This window comes from Hippoglossus stenolepis, chromosome 13 (assembly GCF_022539355.2).
Source record: "Hippoglossus stenolepis isolate QCI-W04-F060 chromosome 13, HSTE1.2, whole genome shotgun sequence".
In the NCBI taxonomy this organism is placed as follows: domain Eukaryota; kingdom Metazoa; phylum Chordata; class Actinopteri; order Pleuronectiformes; family Pleuronectidae; genus Hippoglossus; species Hippoglossus stenolepis.
Genome location: NC_061495.1, coordinates 22,543,785 through 22,565,312, shown reverse-complemented (window position 1 = coordinate 22,565,312; position 21,528 = coordinate 22,543,785). Strand labels below are relative to the sequence as shown.

Here is a 21,528-nt window from a genome sequence, read left to right as displayed (position 1 = left end):
TACGTATGAATGCATATGTGAGTCTCTATGGATAACGTGTTTCAGGACTGTTTTGCATATTTTACGTGCATGTTAAATATGATTTTATTGATTAGTGTAATCCTTTCTCTATTCAATCACACTTTCCTCTCACTTATTTCTATATAATGAATTTATCCTCAGCCCTAACCTTTTTAAAACCAGATTGAAAACTGACTTTAACTAAAAAAAAATTATTGTATCATTGTATTTTATGTTTTTACACGTTTCTATCTATCTACCATATATGGGGTTTTTTTGGCCTTCAACTTTAAAATTGTATATTTACTTATTTTATTTTTAAATTTGTTTTAAACTGTGCTTTCTACATTTTGAATTGACTTATTTTGATTTGTTATGTCTCTGGTGTTCTTACATGTCCCGGCAAAGCAACTTGAATCTACCTCTGTGTATGAAATGTGCTTTATAAATAAAACTGCCTCGCCTCTGTCTGAACGGAAATGGTGTGGTTGCCGAACACGGAAGTACAAAGAAGTGTACCCTCTTTACGCTCCGGTGTCTGTGGAGCAGAACAGACATGCGCACCAGTGCTAAGCGGCTTCTGTGCTCGAGTTTAGACAAACAGCGCCTCTGCGTGGACAGGAAACAGTAAACACTGTCATCATGAGACAAACTCTGTATGTTTACGGTGTCAAACTGTCCCCGCTGGAGACAGACAACGGGTAGAAGACGGCGTGTAACGCGACATACTGTGGGTTTAGCCTCTTGACGGGGCCCCTGGGCCGTGCTCTGATGTTAGCTGCAGTTAACGTGATGCTGCGGCGCTAGCAAACAACAGCTATCGGTAGTTACCACGCTAGCGTCCAGCAGCAGCAACATGGAGCGACTGCGGTGAGAAATAAATCGTTTCCAGTTTATTTGAGCGTCCATGCTTTCATCCCGAGCAGCTGCGGTGCGTGTTACTCTGTCAACTGTGGCCAACGCAATGGCCTCTCTAGCAGCGACATCCTCCGAGCCTCCGGGGCTGCGAGCAGCGGCCAGCCGAGATGCGTGCTCCGGGAGCCCGCTGCAGAGGCTGCAGAGGCTGCCTGCGGTGCCCGGAGCCTCCCCGAGCCGAGTGAACGACCTGCTGCTGCTGCGGCCTCACACACACAGCCTGGGGGAGCCCGAACCAGAGGGGAAGAGCAGCGGGCATGTTGTGTTCTTCCACGGAGATATACAGGTGAGTGGGATAGAGGAGGGATCTAAAGTCATCCCGGGGGGTGAGGTTCCGCAGACACACGATCATTGGTGCTTTCAATCACTTCAAAGTCATAACAATGATTCGATCATCTTTATTCCCACCCTTTCGCCTCTCTCTGAGGTTATTTCTGCAGTTTCCCATCTCTCTTGTTGAGGGTCAGGGCAGAGGAAGTCGCTAATCGTTGAGCCCCATTAGGCAAATTGTGATTTGATAATATGGGCTATACAAATATAATTTGATTGGTTGATATTCACTGATGTCCACAGAGAACCTGAGACAAACCAGTAAACTCTTGTCAGAGGTGATTGTTTCTGCACAGCTCCAGTACTACCTGTAAGATAACAGCTGATTCAAGTTCAAACTGGATTTTTGTTTTTTACAGACTGATTGTAAAGACCATAAACACTAAACTGTGTGAGTGCAAAGACCACATAGCTCACGTACTGTAAATGACCAGTAAATAGATAAGACCCTTATTGGACAACTGATGCGTATCTTGCACATGTTAAGTTATAATGGGTTTTACAAAGCATGTGACAACTAATTGGTGTCACATGTTACTGTTAAAGATTATCAGCAGAGGAAGTGATGTTTTTTGTTTCATTGCTTCATAAGAACTCAGCTCAGGGAACAATGACCTGCACTTAAATGTAGGCAGTAAGTGGGGAAGCACTGTTGGGCTTGTGTTTATAATGGGTTTGTTTTCCTCTCACTGGGAGAGTAATGAGCCTGCTGTAACTTTAGGACACAAATCTGAGAGAGGACTTCCCCATGTGAGGGCAGATATCTGACCCTGTAGCACTGGACGGCTTTCAGCGACGTTTGATATCAAGTGAAGTTTATTCACATGGATGTTCATTAAAGTCTGTTTAGAGCTTAGTGATGAAGTCAAAGCATTTCACTGAAAGCAGCACTTCTCTCATCACCAAATCAAATCCTATCACACAGCATATACTGCGCATCAGGAACATACAATGACGACCTGTGCGCCCATGGGTGCATTGTGATTCGTGCTGTCACTGCAGCTATTCCTGTTTGTGTATTTGGCTGTGGGCTCGAACAGTGTTTTGAAAGTCATTCATTTTTAGGTAAGAGCTAAAACTATCACTGTTTTTATCTGAGTAGAGCTCAAAATTAACAAGACTTCAATATGCAGAATACCACAGTTTAAGGGGTTTATGGTTTGGAATCACACAATATTTGACAGTTACACATTGCACACTAAAGTGACACTATAGTGAGACTATCAAAAGACTATATATCCATTCAGATATTGTGCAACACAAAGATGTTGAGTGAATCAAATATGTGTGAATAACACACCAACACCATGAAAATCAGGAATCAGTCATACGCTGTACCTATTCACTGCATTAAGAACATTATTTATTAGACAACTGAGTGTCTCAGCTGTCAATCATGATGTTTCACCCTATTTTTATTGCATTTATAACTAATTAAAACCAAACTTGTTAGAAAAATGAACACTTGAATACCCATAAGTGTGATAACAACTACCTAAAATGACATAAACCATCTTTGAGAAAATGTATTTAAAGTGTACTTTGACTTTGTCCCATCCAATAATCCCCTTTTCCACTGGTCAAAAAATCCACTTATACCAGATAACATCTGGCTTGTGTCTGCAGTGGGAGTGGATACAATCAGCATTCACTCCTGGGTCAAATGAGTGCAGTAGTCACAGGTTTTCATCGGCTCAGGTTCAGATCAGCAGTGAATGGAAACTCTTGTGAATCCTCTTTATTTTTGCAGTCTAGATGCAGATGCTGCACTTCTGCATAACATTAAGATGCACATTGAACTTCTAGGCATTGGTGTGCTATAGCCACCAACAGTGTTCATATCATGTCCTCCAGAGGAGGTCGATGACTTTACTGTTTAAGGTGTCCTGAAGAATTATCTTTTCAGAATGAAACATCATAATAAAAAAAAGAAATGCGTATGGAGAAACTGCTATCAGTAAAGAGGAGGGGTGTTTCTGAACATGTGTGCAGTTGTGTGCCAGCCTTGTGATGGCTGCGGCTTTTGGATTGTGCAAAGCCGTGTCAGATATCCTTTGTTTAAATTTTTTAGGAAGTTGAAGAGTTCTTACTCATCGAGTGCATGTGTCTAGATGAGTGACAGAAGCTCAGGCATCACACTTGTCTTTCTTTTCTAATTATCTAGCGAGTTAAAGAGCCTCCTTCATTAATTCTGTCTTTTCAAGTGTCCAGTTCCTCTGTTCACTGTCCTCATCTGCAATTCATTAGGCAACTTTCTCCACAAGTGTTAATATTCCCACAGTGTGCTGGTATTTCCCAGGAGATGCTCATATGCGCTGGACGCCGTCACCGCGACGTTTCCATGTAAATAAAAAGAATGAAGCCTCTGTGTTCTGGACCACACACCGACAGTGTGACAGCACACTGAGAAGAAGCTGCTGATGGAACTAATTAGGTGGACCAAAGGTCAGACTCACCACGGCTGTGACCAGCAGTGGTTTCTTTTGGTCACAGATAGAAAACGACATTTGTTAAACAATATTTTGCGAATATCTTTGACTCGTATGATATTTTCATGGAGAAATAAATATGTGGGTGTCCTGTCTTAAGGTTTTAAGTGTTTAAAGGCCCATTGACATGGCCACTGCAAATCCATCTCCTCCCCAGCAAGAGTTAAGTTATACAACATGCCCTCGTTGCATCGTGTGAAGCTGTGTAAGATCTGTGCTAACAAACTAATTTTAGACAGACTGGAGGATTAGCTGATTATATTTAGACACAAGCAAATGCAGAATGATGGCTACATGAACATATCCTATTTTCTGCATTAATCCAGTGTGTGCAGGTAAAACATGTATTTAGATTTTAACAGTCTATTTGTGTGTGTGTTGATTGTGCAGAACTTCCAGGAGGAGATGGCCGTGCAGCCTGAGGGAGCTCAGTGGCTCTCCTGGAGTCTGGAGCAGGTGGCCTTCACTCTGGGCAGACGTTTCCCCGACCAACACGTTTGGGTGGTCAGAGCCTCACGCATGTATCTCCACAAGTTCAGCTGCTACCGCAACTTTGTGGAGAGCAACATGTTCGGGGCACCAGAGTACTCACCTGACTTTGGAGCGTTTCGACAGCTCAGGTTTTTGGCCTTGTTTTCTGCTCATGTCTGCTGGATTCTATTTTACATGATGAGATTAGCCTGTTTGAAGTGAAGACACTTTCAGCTCATACACTCATTAGGTCGAGAGGCTGACGAAGAGACAACTGACGTAAAGGCTCCATTCTCACACATTTAGCTTTAGAACGTACAGTAAGCACATTATAAAATACTACACTTAAACTGTGCTGTAATTATTGTGTACATGAGAGGTTTATTATGCTGAATAGAAGCCTTCATTTTATTTACATGACTCAGATGACACCACATGCTATAATTTTAAAATAAATAGTCCTTTTCATTTGGAAAGGTCCGAGTCATATGATAAAATGGTTCTCTTTAAAGGGGACATAGCATGAGACCATCATTTACCCCGAACCCCGACATTCAACGGGTACAACAACAAGCGGAGAAAGCAGAATCGCGGGCTGACCTTATATGTACAGTCTATGGGGCTGACCAGCGGAGAAATGCACGTCTGTGAACAGCCAGGCGGCTGCGCGCTGGAGAACGGCGCTGCGCTGCCTGGCAGCGCTCCGCGTCCGGTGTTAACCCGCGTAACTACTGTAACCCTACGTCGCACAGTAGTGCTGAACACTGTAACACTGCGGAAGTCTTGGGAACTGCCTCGCAGCCTCGCTGCCTCCAGTGTAAACCCGGCGTAATGAGTGTGTGTGTGGGGGTGGGCCAAGACCATGTAGGGAGACTTCCAGTGCCTTGTTACGACACAAAACCCAGGAAGCTCAATCGAGTCACTCAAGCATGACGTTTCTGACTTAGAGGAACCATAACAAAACGCGCGAGTGTTTTTTTCCCAGAGTTTTTGGGTTGGTAGACATGCCAGATATCCACATTAACGTGTAGAAGCACTAACAAAGTGGAATTTGCATGCTATGTCCCCTTTAAATATGAAGCTGGAGCCAGCCGTCAGTTATCTTAGCTCAAAGACTGGAAACAAGGAGGATGATGCTCTTTTTATATATACAAAATAATGCACACCTTACAGTACATCAGTTAATACCAGGAACCAGTTGAGTATTAAAGCTGACAGACACATTCAGCTTCATGACCTACTTGTGTTATTTACTTATATCTTATAGCTGCCATATACTGTAGATGCTGACACACTGATCATTTTGAGCAATAGAAACAAGATGATGAATTTAATAAGTAGTACCAACACTATTTTGTTTGATACCCTTCCAAACGTAAACATGTTCATTAAATGCTTCAACACCAGCTGCTGTACAGCAATTGAATAATTTCACTTTGCAACTGGCAACAATTTAAATCAAACATTTTAGTGTAAGATCCTTAATCTGTCCATTTGTATGTTGTTTTTTTTAACTCTTTAGAGAGTGGTCTTTCAGTTTAGCAGCAGCACTTACTTATTTCATGCTCAGATTTTGTCATTCTTTCACTCAAAACCCTGTGCTCACACTCAAATTGCCTCTGCATCTGCTCAAACTGTATGCTTGCATTCAGATATTTTGGTGTTTGGATAGACTTCTGTGTCCCACCCTTATTGTGGGTGCATTAGCTTTACTTCTTTAAGATCCCTGTATTGTGACTTGTTGCACAAAATACCCCAAGTGCAGAATAGAAATCTCATTGCAGACGGTTCAGGTACATACAGAAGCAGTGTGAGTGCAAGAGTACAGTTTGAGCACAAGCAGGGGCTATTAGAGTGAGGGTTTTTGTTGAAAGCATAACAAAATGTGAATGTGAAATCCATGAGTCCTGCTCTCCAAAGGAAAGACCACGCTCTTGAATAAAGAAAAATAACTTGCATTTGATGCCAGCTTTTGTTACTCAAACGTATTTTTACAGACTGATCTTAAATAGTACCAACAAAGTATCGAGGTTTTGTACCCAACATTAGTTGCTGTATAATTTTCTGATGCTAATTACTGATGATGTCAAGTTCTAAAAAACACGACAGTTCAAAAAGCTGTACTGTCAAAGAGAAGTGGCAAATAGTCTGAGAGACACATAGTCAAAGGTAGATGCCTCAAAATGTCCATAGACTCTGAAGGTATCAACACATCTGCATGAGCTTTATAACATTAGGATGTACTGCAGCCTGTACTGCTGGCATGGTTTCCTTGCACTGAATCTGATCAATGTTTCTGTTTGCAGGGCTCTACTGAGCAACGGCATGGAGCGAGCCAACCTTCCAAACCCCCTCCAGCCACAAGGAGGTGCTGATAGCATCCCCTCAGAGTTTTCACTGATGCTGGTTGGCTTCAGCAAAGGCTGCGTGGTGCTGAACCAGATGTTGTACGAGCTGGGCGGGGCCCGCGCTGACCCGCAGATGTCCCCTTTCATTAAATGCCTCTCTGCCATGTACTGGTTGGACGGTGGCCACCCGGGGGGCAGTGAGACCTGGGTGACAGACAAGCGGGTGCTGAAGGAGCTCGCTGCCAGTGGGGTGTCAATTCACGCCCATGTAACCCCTTATGAGGTGTGTGACCCAATGCGGGCCTGGGTGGGCCGAGAGCATGGACACTTCATCAAAACCCTGGAGCAATTCGGGGCCTGTCCGAGTAAGAAGCTGCACTTTGAGGAAGAGCCGCCCTCCATCGAGAACCACTTCAGGGTCATCCAGGAGTTTTGAGTGTGGTTCGGAGTGGCCATGAGCACATGAAGAGCACACACACACACACATGCATGTCTCTCTATAGTTGTGAGGACACTCATTGACAGAATGCATTCCCTAGCCCCTTACCCTAACCTTAACCATCACAACCAAATGCCTAACCTAAACCTAATTCTAACCCATACCCCAAAACCAAGTCTTTATATGCGAGGAGCAGACAAAATGTCCTCACAATGATGGTATGGCAAAATTGGCCCTCATAACTATAGATGGACATGCATACACTTACACAGCGCTTTAGATAGTTAGCTTACAGCCTTTGTCTTGTTGGCTGGTTTTACCTCAGTCTTCTGGAGATTTCAGGGCTCAGACTTAAGAGCATGTGACAGATGCTGGTGTGTTATGTTTCCTTTCTGCTGCTTAATGCCCTCAATCTGAGGTGGAATGATCAGGTAGCCTTCCTCCGTCTCTGCTAGAAGACCTTGGAGGAATGGAACATTCACGGTCTTCTTTCAGGGGCTTTCCCAAAAGCTTTTTTTTTTTTTTTTTGTATGAATCCATATTAATAATAGTAAGTAAAAAAAGTAATGCAGCCTTCGAAAGCTGATGTAGACGTCCATTACGCTAAACATGTCTTCCTCAGACCACATTAGTTTGGTCTTCACTGATTCTAGATTGTCTAGTCAACCAGTGGCCGATAGATGAAGCCAAGTACAGTCAGAACGTTAAAACTGGTTCTGTCATTCCCTCAGTGGGAAGAATGTGTCAGAGCTTTTGTGTTTGATTGTCAGGTTGCTTAGTTACCAACATAAACAAATCTGCTTGTTGTTGTTACTCTGATCTAATAGCAAATGACACAATCTCCCCTCAAGGTTCATTTAGTAATGGAGGATGTGGAGTCTTGTTAACGAGTTGATGATCATGTGGACCTCAAGGTGAGATTTTCTCAACTGCTGTGTTCAAGAGTCAACTTTAAAACTCCTATGACAACATTCTTCGACATATTACCTGACTTCCTTAGGATAAACCTTTTTGTTTTGTCACTTTTTTCTAAATATTAACAAACTTTAATTTTCTCAATTTACTTTTGATTAGATTTGTTTCCTCATAACACATTTTTATATTTTTGACAATATACAAAATTACCTTTATAAATAAAAGGTTAGAAGTAGACAAACTAATGTTTACGATGTAAACATTTCCAAAATATATTTACAAGTTAATAGATGAAAGGTATGTAATAATTTGAATTAAATAATTTGACCATGCTCCCCATAGTAATGTTAATATACATATAGTAATGTACATTGCTGTATGTAAAATGACACATACTTGCTGGTTGTCTGAGATGTGATGAGACTGCTGCTTATGTCAGTGTTGGCAGCATGTGTATTAACTTGTATGTTGTCTTCCAGTCTGTATGTATCTGTAAGCTTATGTAGCATCTTTGCACTTTGCTGACGGCTGCAGCTCATTTCACTGAATGTAACTTCAGGGCATTCCATTGTGTTTACTTGCTGTGTGTTAGCGTTGGGTTGTTTATCTACTACACAGCCAACTGAACACACTGTGCTTCTAACCAACTGCTTGGTGACTGGTGCACATTGACACCACGCCACCCTGTCCTCTTCTGTCCCGTTAACGGTTAACCAGTGACAGAGCATGGATCACGCCTTCAGCCCTGTTGAATCAGCAGGTGGCAGCAGTGTGGAGAAATAAAGAACTGAAAAACCAAACATGTTTTTTCTTTCATTGAACAAAAGACCACATGCGACATCAGATATTTTCTACAATCTTTAATGAGCTTTTTCAGTTTGTTTTGCAATGCCTACATATTAGCCTGCAGTTGATCAGAATATAACACAGATTATGTCTTTTCTTTTAGTCATTTCAGATGCAATCAGAATGCTCATACATTAAAAATATATATAAAATGCAAAATAAACAAACATCTCAAACATGTATTTGCTTGTGCTTGTGGCTGGTTTGACTTAAGTCTACAGTGACCTTCAGTCTGGCTGCAGTTACAGAAAAGACACAAGTGTTGGGTGACATCAGTGGTAGCTCAGGACCGCCAGCTGAGCACCTCCCGTTCACACGATGAGCACTCAGGCACCGAGGCCACCGGGTGACTAGCTGCTGGAAATAACAGTACAATAGCTGTACAAAAACCTACACCACAGCATAAGTCATGTTCAAGTGACAGATAAACAACTCCGGCAAACACGAGCCACTTGTGTCCGACCCGTTCACGCATTTCGTCATCCTGCAGAGAGATCCCTGACATCACTGCATTGCAAAACAAGTCCATCCTCTCTGCAGATCTGTCAACTTCATCTGGTTGTTACAGACTCTGGTGCAACAGGAAAAGCAGCTTCATTCGTTTCTGTGCAACTGAGTTTGGAAGTTTCCTTTTCAAAGTAAACACTTGAGAAACTTTCATAATCAGCCTGAATTGAGATTTTTAAGGTGCTATTGCACGTCTAGATACAGTATTAGGTAGAAACATGTGACCAGACTTAAAGATGTCACTCTTGAGATGAAGTCAAATCCAAGCTTATTTCTTTATACAGTGTAAAAAGAGACAATGTGGCATCTCCTGCTTCCATAGTCTGACAGTATGAAGCTGGTTTGGAGTCGAAACTGCTCACTCAGGTTGAATCTTATTGAGAAGAAAACATCTTTTACAGTGTGGTGTTCCAGTTTGAAAGGATGACATCATGAAGATGAGAGCATGGTTGTGGCTGGAGACGCCCATCTCCCGCACAAAGGCCTTTGTCTCAGCTGGTGACAACAACAAACAAATACAACATGGACTTATTCCGTTTGGCACCTCGCAACTACAGGAGGAATGTTTGGAGGTTAACAGCAATCACAGTTGCTGGTGCTGCACTATAGAGGTGGTGGATGGTTTTTTTTTCATTCAAGTATCACTTGAACAAAAGATGGCACTTCCTGTGAGTGAACAGCATTAAATATTATGACATTACAGTTACTCTTTTGGCAGCCACTTCCAAGTAAGTGCCTCATATTTCACGTGATACAGTGTGTCTGTTTCACTTCTTGAGACAAACATCCATCTCCGTTTTTTAAAACATAGCATCAGTCCTACAAGTCTTTCATGCCTACAAATCTCAAAAGCCAACATCAAAACAAACAGTTCGACATTTTGGGAAATAGTCAGATGTCCCATTTGTCAAAAACTGCTCCATTACATGTTTCGTTCAAGACATGCACTTCTCAAAATATTTCATCACCTTCTTTTGACTAAAACCACCTGACTCATCCTTCCTTACTTCCTAGTACCACCTGAAAACTAATCTTTACTTTCAACTTTCCAATTCGCTGCAGTCCAACATTTATGAGTCATTATACTGTAACCACAACAGCATCTTGTTTTAAATAACACCAGAATCGTTCAAAACCACTCGACTCCCCCCAGAATCCTTCTTAAAACACATGTGAGCACATTATTTACATAAAAATATAAGTCCAACACATAAATAATAATTATTATTTTTTATCATAGGCCTACAAGAATAATGTTAGGAAAAGAAAACAAAGTGAGCAGAGAGTGAGCAGCATGCCCTGAGATGAAAACACCAGGAACAAATCACCTGACCCAGGGGGACGAGAGTAGCTTGTAATGCTGACGCCGTGTAAGCAGACGGAATGGCTTTGGTGAGGGATTCAAAGACAATGAACCTGTCAAGGACACATAATCAGACAAACCTTCAGAAATAGCTCCTGTTGTGCTTATCAGTTCTGAACGTGTGCTCGTGAAGCTAAGTGCTGAAGTCGTGTTTCTCTCCTGCCTTACTGAGGAAATCATCCGAGTAAGTTTGGGCGTGGCATGGGAATGACTCATTAGTTTTATATTGAGCCAGAGCAGCCTTATGTTACTGAGGGAGGATAAAGAATGATTCCAACAGTACAATGATTTGTTTCTACCAGATTAACCTGAATACAAGATTAAGACTGAATGTGGAGGTCTCCGGGTTCTGTGGAAGGGGGCTACATTATGGTTCCAGTTATTAAAATGAGTTGTATCTGAAGCCCTGAGCTAATTTGAACCCTTCATCTGGAGCAGACATGGAGAACATGAAAGTTTAACATCGGGGGACAAGGCAAACATAATAGGAATGTTATATGCTTGTGTGTGATTGTGTCCTTCTGCTGGTTGTTATTCAAGTGGAAGTGCTGCGGGGAAGTGAGTGACATGGACAGCAGTGTCTTCTCAAAAAAATGACAGTGGCCAGTGTGAGTCTTTTAAACTCAACCTGATTTCCCATGACACTGCTGTCCATCGGCACCCACATGCAAATGAGGACACGATCACACTTCCTGCCTGCAGAGGTTCTTCTCTCTATATCACACATTTCTGCTCAAGTGCCACTAACAATAGCTGGAATAAGAACACTTCACATCCCACCTTAAGGCAGAGTGCAGCTAACTTCTCAAAGGTTTTTAAAAAAGGTTTTAACTATACAACAGAAGTATTGCATAGATTTCCCTAGAATGACTGGCCTTCATCAGTAAAGGGACAGATAAACATAGAGCCGGCTCATGCAGCCCTTGAAAATAGTAAAGATCTGAACAATGAAAAGAATTAAATACTTTAGGTTAAACACACTGCATTAATAGACATGTACATTTTCACTTTTAACAGCATCAGTGATAGATCTCAAAATATAGCTGGTTATCTTTGGTTTGAGTGGTTGATCTTGGAATTTTGCAAATTAGTGAGATATGAACACAACCTAAATACTCTTGAGTGGGGGGCAGCATACGGCTGCTGGTGTGGGGGCTTAAAATAATTAAAAAACTCAGAGGAAGAGGTGGGCACCCCCGCCTTCGATTCCTCCAATTTTACTTTTTCAAAAGTCACCATCCCCAGGGGCGGATGGTTCCTCGTCAAAGCGAAACCTCTTTGCATGCGAGTGTGGGGACTCCAGGAAGTTCTCCTTGTCTTCGGATGGCGCTGCACACTTGGTGCCACAGGTCCTCTCGCGGATGGTGCGGCTGACGGCGGTGGGGTCGGGGCTCAGACACAGCTGCCACAACCACGGGTGGCTCATACACTCTGCAGCACTGGGCCGGTCCCTGTGGTCAAAGCACAATGTAACACTCTTAGAAAGCACCACTGTAACAGAGTTCAGTCAATCAAGACCTACAGACAATCGGTTTCATTAATATGCCGGTTATTTGCTCATTTTAGTTAAGTACATTATTGATGCTAATAACTAACAAAAAATATCTTATTGTATTTGTGCATAAAATTAATTTCTTAGGTGTAAAAATATAAATCTGAGCTTTATTGGCTGTGGGATGTGCAAGCTGCACTGGTGTGTGAATCCTTTACACCTGCGCATGGTCGTTTACCTCCAAACTTTATAACTTGGCAAGCATGGCTAGAGCAACATGCAGGAGAAAAGAGTCTGCAAAAAGGTCCCTATTTACAGACATCTAAATTACGCCTCAATAATAAGGGAGCATAGAGATTACCAGCTGGTAAAACACTTTGTATAGACTTTTGGTAAAGACTAAGCATTTTGAAGGAAACTATTGAGAAACCTCCACAACCGGTTTGTCAAGGCAAAAGTGCTCCTGGAGAAAACAAGCCAGGGCCAAAACTGTTTTTGTTTGTGTTTCTTCTTTGCCTTTTTCCATCAGTGTGGTTGCATTTTTCTCAGCAGCGACACCTAGCATTTAGAATAAGACTGCACCTAATCGCTGCCCCTCAAGCGCGAGTTGGAAAGGAAAGGTGTTGTGTCAACATCACGGTTAGAGTGCACCATGACCAATCCGTCAAGCACATCAGCAGTTTGAGGCTCTGACACTGTTGCCATGTTTACTCACTCTGGTGTTTTGACCAGCAGCTTGCGGATGAAGTCCACAGCCAGCTCAGACACCCTGGAAAAGGCCTCCCTGCTGTAGTCCACGTTCACCTGGGACACGTTCAGATACGTCTCCTGCTTGTCGTCGCCGACAAACGGCGACTCACCCGTCACCAGCATGTAAGCTATAACGCCCACACTCCTGCGGACAAAAACATGCATGAAGGGCACAGTCAAAACAAAGGCTGGAGCACCTCAAGACAGCAGACAACATCAATCATCATTCAGAAAAAATTTAATAAAAATGATATCTTCACAGAACTACTTTGTGGTTTGTGGATTTACACTGAAATGGATTAGCTCAATTAAAACAAATCTGAACAGATCATTTGGTTTGGATAACAGAGTTAAAACTGTGTGTAGCAGTATCACTGTCTCCTTCACAAGAGATAAAATTACAGTTTCTTTCAAATCAGCACAATGTATTATGAAGAGCTGGTGAAGATATTCCAGTCAGCACTCACCACAGGTCGGTCGCTGTTGTGATTGGCTCATAATTCAGAATCTCTGGAGCTGCAGGAAAGAAAAAGTCAGCCGTCAGTTGAAAACTGCAAGAATGTGTCATTTCCTGCCTCATGTTGTCTTCTTTCTTTTTAAAACACTACAGCTGTTTTAGTTGCATCTTTAGAATCATTCTTCTGTTTCATGAATTTAATTTAACTCATTGAAGGAGCTGGCTGAGTAAAATGGACAACACAAAGCTCACGAGAATTAAAGACAAGCCAATGGTAAAGGTATGGGAAACCACAAGTGTCATGGTGATAACAATAAGGCATTTCAATAATCAATATCTAATGTACTAAAAATAGGCCACCAACAGGTACTGAGAGCCACCGCAGAGGTCATCAGCTCAGGGATCTCCACCACTAAGCAACAACACCATTAATTCATTCCTCATTTTTGTTAAAGCTAGGGAGAAGCCACAGCAGCACCCATGTCAGGCTGGTGGGCTCCTGGTTACAGCAAGGGAATTGCAGCTGAAGGTCGACATAGGGAGACAGCTCAAGTTCCCAGACCCCATCGCAGTGACCATGCTCAGACCAGACATGGTTCTGCGTTCTGAAACAACAAAGCAGTTGGTCCTGCTGGAGTTGACTGTTCCCTGCAAAGACTGGATGGAGGAAGCCTTTGAGAGGAAACGGGCAAATCTGAGCAGCTGGCAAGTGTATGCGGTGTGGAGGATGCGACCCCATCGAGGTCGTATGGAGAGGCTTTGAAGGCCAGTCGCTCCAAGGGGGAAACAAGACCATCGCGAGAACTTGCGAGTATTGCGAGAAATCACGATAGCTGCAGTTACTGCAGCAGTAACTAGGAGGAGGATAACAGTGGACATTTAGACTAAAAACATGGTGCAAAATGATGCCATTTGGGGGTCGAATTTGAATGTCTGGGCTTACGGACACTTGGATGCCACCACAGGATGGAGGCGTTTTTTCTGTTTGAAGAAGTGGTCGCCATTTACTTCAATCGTATTGGATTTGGCAGCAACGCTGTTTACCCCTGAAACTCCAAAAGTGTTTTGTGGACTCTTCCATGACACTTGTTGTCTTCTTTAAAAAGGATTCTCGAGGTCTGTGTGAATGGATTAAACCTAGTATTTCCTGTATGGCAGTAGGACTGTATTTACAGACAGTGCCTCTATGTGCACATGTATTGAAATGCTAATGAAGCAAATTAGTTATCTTTAACCTTTTCTATCTAATCTATCTTTTATCTCCGTGTTACTAACTCTACCGTGGTTACGTTGGTGACGTCTGCTCGTGTCTGGTGTCTTTGAGTAATCAAAGCCTGTTTTATGAACAATCACCTTACCCACATATTCAGGTGTGCCAAGAATCTCTCTGAGCTCTCCAACCGCACCCAATCTACGTGCCAGGCCAAAGTCCACGATCTTTATATCCCCTGGAGGGGACAGGCTGGTCAGGAGAATATTCTGTGGCTGAGGGGGAAAAAACAAAGAGGAAACACATCTTGTAAAAGCAGAAGTGGTGGTAAAATAAGAAGTACTTTTAGCTTGGGAACCAAACTTATTTAAAAAATTGTACTTGTTCTCAACTGCTCTTTGACCGTAAGTCTAACGGAGAGGTGTTCTCTGAATTTTCTGTAAGTATTTCTAACAGGGCTGTTTGTTGAAGTCTAGAAAATATATTGACCATATGACACTGTAAAAGCATAATTAATACATGTTTGCTTCATTTTCTACAAAAGAGAATGAGGTTGTTGAAATAACTACTCTTATAAAATTCCCTTTAGAGTTATATTGTAAACATTTCCAACATGGAGATCACCTGCACTGCAGCCAGTAACAGGGCATTTGTTTCACAGCCAGGTGTCAATGATGCAGGAGAAGTTATACATGACATATACAGTACATTATATACTGTGCATGTGCGTCAAACCTTGAGGTCTAAGTGCACCAGGTTTCTCTGGTGGAGGTGGTGGACTCCCTCCAGTGTTTGCCTGATCAGTCTGGTGATCTGTACCTCTGGCAGCAGCTCCTCAGACACACAGTGATCAAATATCTCTCCACCTGCCGCACTGGCCAAAGAGAAAACACAAATATGTTGTAAATACACAAACTCAACTTTCCAAGTATATTAAATCACAAAGCAATTTTTGTGGCATCTGATGTAGTTTAGATGTGGTTGCCTTTTGAAAAAAGAAGCATAAATATACTGTATTCATGTCCTAGTGGTTTAACCTGTGGTCACAGGGTCATCTGGTTAAGTCTTTCTGAGCAAGAAAGCAGCCTGTTCTTGTTATTCGCTGTGGGTAAATGTGTCATCCAAACACACAGAGAAAGACTTGTTCATCTGACTTTGATACATTAGCTTGCTTAACCTGTGGTAATGCTCTAGAGCCTACTTCAGAATAATTCCTTGTCTGACTTTATGACATTTCAAGTTTTTTAAGCCTCAGTTGGTATTTCTCCTTGTCCAGACTGTCTTACAATTGTTCACACTGACTTTGCTCTGAGAAGGTGTGGTTACAAAACCACTTTACCATCTTGGTCTTACATCTAGTTTCTGTTTTGATGATACAAAGAGGCTAGATGAATGATATGCCACAAGGAAGGACAAATGTTCAGTCCAGTGATCTTCACTCAGTTCCACACCTATTATACATGTGTTAATAAACCTGTGCTATATAATACCCATTAGGTATTATATAAAAAGGCAGATCGTGTAGCAGCTCCTTGACACAGGACAAACAGAACTTTGACCTCAAAAAGGCATTTACAGGACTGTGCTATGTGTCAGAACAACTGAGCTAGTGTTAACAGTGTTAGGTATAAAAGATTAATTATGTATGTGTCATATGTTCAAACAAAAAAAATGTTACTGCTTCGGTTATGGACTCACTATTCCAGCACTAAGACGATGTCGTGATCCGTCTCATACGCAGCAAGCAGTTTGACCACTCGAGCATTGTTACGGGCCATCTCCAGGACGGCCATCTCGTGAATGACATCAGCCCGGCAGTCGCGGCCTCTCCTCCTTTTCCGAAGGAATTTAGCAGCAAACACTTTGCCTGAGGCCTTCTCCACACAGCGCCTGACCACTGCAAACTTCCCCCTGAGAGAGTGGACATATGATTAATGTAGAACCATATTAGACACAAAGATCAGTTTCATTATATCATTTTAAAAGTACTAGTGCAGTGCCATTCAAAAACTGCCTGTTTGGATTGGGCTGTTTGCTTTCCACTTTTAGAGTAAGTCCTTGTCATTGGTGAGTTCTCCTCAAACAGTTCTACAATATATTGTCACTTTTACCTTGCTGGAGTGCTAGATGTTGTGTGCAGAGCTTTATATAAACAGTCTAATGTGCAGAGTGAAAACTTGCATTCATCCTACCTGGTTTATCTACAATGAAGATTTTATTGAATTTGCGTTATTACTGTTCACATGTAGCTTGTATCTAAGTTTAAATGATTTACTAAACTGTTGGTTTTTTTCATACATTGTATGTTGGCTATTTCAGAGGTCTGTTCAAAAATCAACACAATCTTTGTGCCCAAGTTCACAACTTTTCAAAATAAAAGCTCTGTAATTTAGCTTGATATAAAGCATTGTAGCAACAACACAAACGTTGTGCTTTAAAATTGAGGACAGATTGCCAAACAGGAGGTAATTCTATGAATGTGGTTGCCATGACAGATAATATGCTGTGTGTCTGTCTCAGTTTGATATAGTGAAAAAAATAATCATATCATCAAAATGGCAGCGATTTGGACCAGCGGTTTGCCCCAGTTGCAGACCGCTGCTCCAAGGACATAGAAGAAGACATGTTCAACTAAGTCCACAGACTGAAGACACACTGCCCCCATTGACTGCTACAGAGAGCTGTTTGACTTGACTTGTTTATTCCGCTTTTATTAATATTGAACATATCACGTGTCCAAAACGCACCAGAATAATACTAATAGTGGAATACACATGCCAAGTGTGAAGCTAATAAGATGAGCGGTTAGTGAAATATGAGTTCCACAAACAGACAGACATTTGTGGAATTAGTAAGTAGATCGACAAGGAAAAAGTGTTAGATCAATATGGAGTACAAAACGATATGTTTAGGCATAGAATATCACAAGTGGCTGTCTGGTTACTATCTCTGGTATGTGAGTGTAGTAGAGAGAAGACAAGGTTGTCTGGAAGAAATGTTCCTTAGTTAATACTAAATTAAACTGTTTTGTATGAATAATGTGTTCCAGAACGGCCTGGTGTTAACACTGAAACTATGTCGAGATAATCAGGGTAATTGCTCATGATATTAAAGAATGGGCAGAGACAAGTGGCTACTGGCTGCTAGATTAAACTGTCATGATTCACCCATGCTGATGAACCTGAAAAGCAACAATTCAACTATACACAATTATTAACAGGACTCAGCATGGTGTAATTGACACATAATACATTTAAATCTGGGCCTGCAGAAACTAAGCTAACACACCTACGAGGGTGGGACAATTTCATTTGTCATCACTACACCTGGCATTCTATTGGTCGGGGTATTTTGACAGAGTTGTAGCACAAAAAGATCCAAGAGCAAATAGAAAAATCCGACATCAGATGAGAACTCTAAGAGCAGACATTTCACATGTGCAAAGAAGCAACATGAGAAAGAGGACTAGAGCTGCAGCTAGAATGTAGCACATCTGTTAGAGCGACAACATATCTGAGTGCAAGTGAACAGTGTGAGCACAATCTGTCCTGCTCTCAAACTGAAAGAACATGCTCTTAAATAAAGGGATAGGGATAGAAACATAAGGCTGGCAGGTTAGTAAAGAAATATTTATTAGAACTAGATCTATGTTATCCTCACTAAAAACCTGGCATCCAGCTGATGTTGTAAGTTATTTGTGGACACAAGGCCTTACAATTACAGCAACAAAAGAAAAACAAAACTCGTCTAAAAATAACAACTAAGCACCAATAGCAATGGCTGTGAAGGTTATAGACCCAGAAAGACTTTTCTTAGACAATAGAACAATGGCACTAAACTAACCTACTCTTGTGGCACCACCGATCACCGTTACTAATCTTGTATTTATGCAGTTCTAGCATTCAATACCACCCCTGGAGTCCTAATATTTTCTCTTCATGAAGTTTCATGAAAAAATTCCAAATTATTTTCTAATTCTGATGACAAAACAAAAATGATTATAGACTCACACCCTGACAAGGATGGGCATACTGATCATTACTGCATTCTGCATGCTGGGGTTGGAAAAAGGACAGTGAGTCACATTTTACGAGTCTATACACAGCCCAGCCATTTACTAGCATTTTAGTAGTTCATACCTCTTCTCACATTACTCACACATCGGATTCAATGTTGATACAGTCAATGCTAACTGATGCATGTCGTCCCAAACCAATTCCATTTAAATCTAGAATGGAATAGTAGAGCACATACCTCCACCAATAATGGACTTAAATAAAAAAATAAGTCCACTTAATATTCTGGATTTTCTTTTTTTATCTTAATCCATTAATTAGGGATATCCAGGGATATCAGTGTAAATGTCCAAAAAATAACTATTGTTTAATCTTAAAGAAAGTGAAATAGAGAATGGATCTGCAACAAAATCAAGATTCATGCTAATCCATCCAGTAGTTTGTGTGTTATCTTGCTTACAAACAAACAGGAGTGAAAACATAACCTCCTAGGTGAGGGTAACAACCAATGTACCATGTTGATAGTAAATATAGTTTAGAGTTGCGGTCCCACAAAGAAATAAGGAAATGCAGTGAGACCGAAATGTTCCTGTTAAAGGGAAGCATCTATTTATCTGAATTTCTCATTTGTTAAAAAGTAAAATGTAGAACTAAAACATTTTCAGCCAAACAATTAACCTTAAAACTTCCTGTTTTGACAACACACAAACATGCACACACACGCACACGCACACACACACACACACACACACAAGTGGCATGTGTCATTTCTCCTTTTTAAAGTCTGGTTTGCACATGTGCTTGTTTCCTTCCTCCGGTTTTGAAAGTTGTACGTACTTGGGGTGTGATACATTACTTCAAACACACCACTGATGTGATCATGGATGTGGTCATTGACCATCAGCTGTTGCCATGGCTCACACATGGTGCCAAACACATGACAAAGGTCTACTGTAGCACGATCAAGTCAGTCCCCTGGCACGGAGAGGCCCTCGTGTTTACGCTGGTAACAAGTCTTACAGTCCAGAACACACATGCAGCTAACATTAATACAGTGATTTGCTTGATCTTTGCTCAGCCTTTAAACAAAAATAGCAATTACAGACAATATAAACATGGGTATATATTGCTATAAATTATTAATTAATGGACACGATTGCCTTGATCACTGATAGGAATTCTTCAGGCTGCCTGTAAGTGTTCCTGTTGTCCATATGTGAAAATGATTCAGTTTTAACTCTCATGTCCTCTAAATCTATAAAGTGATTCAATACTGTCTCTATCTTTAGCCTTTGTGAGGGTAAACTGACCCTCATTTATTAACATGTAACAATATGGTTTCCGTAAATGCATCCTTCATTACACATTTTCTTCACATTCACAACAGTGAAATCCTGGGCTTGTTAAGTCAAGACGCATTTGTTACGACATCATCTGCCTTCTTTTGTGATATGGGACAGCACTCTTTTGTGTTGTGTTATAAGCTGCTAAAACAATACCACCAGTGAATTAGGAAATGATAAGTTCCATGGTTGCTAATGGATCAGGAAACTATGTTTACATTTATCATGGCTGATTATGAAGAAAGCCCAGAACACAGTGTGAGGTGACATCTTAAAATGGATTACTTTGAACGATCAACAATCCAATCTTACCTCTTTTTTGTGAAACTGGAGTAAGAGGATAAGCTTTTGTTGACAGCTTATGGAAAGCACTATCTATCTATGTATTCAGTTTATGACATTCAACTGTCCATACAGTAAATGGAAGTGTATGACACACTTAGGCTGCGCTTGATCTACTGATGAGACTTTCCCATAAACTGTCAGATTCCATAGTTGATAGTTGTGAGTAACCAGAAGAGAAATCTTGGAAATGAAATGCAACACAATTGGAACCATTATTCAAAGTAGTAGTATATGAACAATCTGAATTAATATCACCTACTCTTAATAAATGTAAATATAATAACTAACTGCGCATGGATGAACAACCTCTGGGCTTTGTGCAGATTCTGAACCTGTGTGTTTAGTAGCAGTCAGACATGTTGTCCTCACCTCCCCAGCTCTCCGGTGACTTCATATACACTGTCCAGGGGCTCCGTGCTGATCGGGGTCTGGGTTTCTCCGAGCAGACCTGCGGAGAGTCCGCTGCGACTGTCCAGTCTCCTCCGGGACATCTTCCTCTCCTGTCACTCCTGCTGCCGGCTAACGGACTGGACACCGGGCTACACGCTAAGCTAACGAGAGGTGGACGGTTAAACTAAGCTAAAAGGCTAGCGAGCAACGGCCACATCGATTACATGTTAATGTTAGCTAAACCCGGTGACCGTGCTATTGTTCAGCTCAGATTACCGACTGTGGTTAGCTCAACTGTGGCTAGCGGACTTAGCTCAACGGTCAATGTCGCGGAAATAAAAGTGAGTTGAAGAGACTTTGCTGAGCTGAAGCGCAGCGGTAACTAAGTCAAACCTCCACCTACGACTGAGAGCTGTTGCTAAATCCTCCACGGCGTCGCTCCGAGCCTCCGCACCTCAGCAGACAAGTTTATCCCCGGAGTCCTCGCTCATTCTCACATCCCCTGCCTGACACTCTGTGGACACGTCACGGCCTGGCGCATGCGCACTGCCGCTACGTTTGAAAAAAGCCGTAAGTGTGACAGTGAATAGCACCCAGCGGTCGGGACAGGTGTGTGCCCTGCGCCCGTTTACTTGAACCACCGGAAATTGTTCAGAAGCACAATCGAGAAACTTTGATATTTAAAATCAAAGCTTGACTGCCATAAATATCAAAAGTATAAGTTTCAAGTATATTTGGGGGCATACTTTTGTATTGTTTTGTTTTCTAATCATTAAACACTAATTCACATTTTCTTTATTCAAATTAAAGTGTTATGCTTGAAATTGTTTATTTTGATACAAACAAAACATGTAGATTTTTAAGTCAAAAATGTTAGTTTAGTAGTATATAAACGTGAACTA

General features: G+C 41.6%; 2 protein-coding genes across 2 annotated transcripts; one reads left to right on the top strand and one right to left on the bottom strand.

The window, feature by feature from the left end:
• The first annotated feature begins 546 nt into the window (after positions 1-546).
• c13h2orf69 (chromosome 13 C2orf69 homolog) lies at positions 547-8,707 on the top strand. The gene is made up of 3 exons (XM_035174230.2): positions 547-1,201; positions 4,125-4,354; positions 6,512-8,707. Exons 1-3 carry the CDS (start codon positions 908-910, stop codon positions 6,987-6,989), a joined length of 1,002 nt encoding a protein of 333 aa, XP_035030121.1. The 5' UTR covers positions 547-907; the 3' UTR covers positions 6,990-8,707.
• Positions 8,708-8,752: 45 nt separating this feature from the next.
• On the bottom strand, positions 8,753-21,173 carry stk17b (serine/threonine kinase 17b (apoptosis-inducing)). Its single transcript, XM_035174229.1, has 7 exons — positions 20,606-21,173; positions 16,231-16,443; positions 15,268-15,406; positions 14,681-14,807; positions 13,333-13,381; positions 12,831-13,010; positions 8,753-12,074 (listed from the first exon to the last, which is right to left on the bottom strand). Exons 1-7 carry the CDS (start codon positions 20,725-20,727, stop codon positions 11,849-11,851), a joined length of 1,056 nt encoding a protein of 351 aa, XP_035030120.1. The 5' UTR covers positions 20,728-21,173; the 3' UTR covers positions 8,753-11,848.
• Positions 21,174-21,528: the final 355 nt, after the last annotated feature.

Bases quoted from the DNA above. Each gene is read 5' to 3' on its own strand.
- c13h2orf69 (XM_035174230.2), top strand. From the start codon at position 908: ATGCTTTCATCCCGAGCAGCTGCGGTGCGTGTTACTCTGTCAACTGTG. The intron at 1,202-4,124 runs GTGAGTGGGATA...TTGATTGTGCAG, and splicing joins TCTTCCACGGAGATATACAG to AACTTCCAGGAGGAGATGGC. The intron at 4,355-6,511 runs GTTTTTGGCCTT...TTCTGTTTGCAG, and splicing joins GGAGCGTTTCGACAGCTCAG to GGCTCTACTGAGCAACGGCA.
- stk17b (XM_035174229.1), bottom strand. From the start codon at position 20,727: ATGTCCCGGAGGAGACTGGACAGTCGCAGCGGACTCTCCGCAGGTCTG. The intron at 16,444-20,605 runs GTGAGGACAACA...CCACTCTCTCAG, and splicing joins GTCACCGGAGAGCTGGGGAG to GGGGAAGTTTGCAGTGGTCA. The intron at 12,075-12,830 runs GTGAGTAAACAT...CTTTGACCACAG, and splicing joins CTGCTGGTCAAAACACCAGA to GGACCGGCCCAGTGCTGCAG.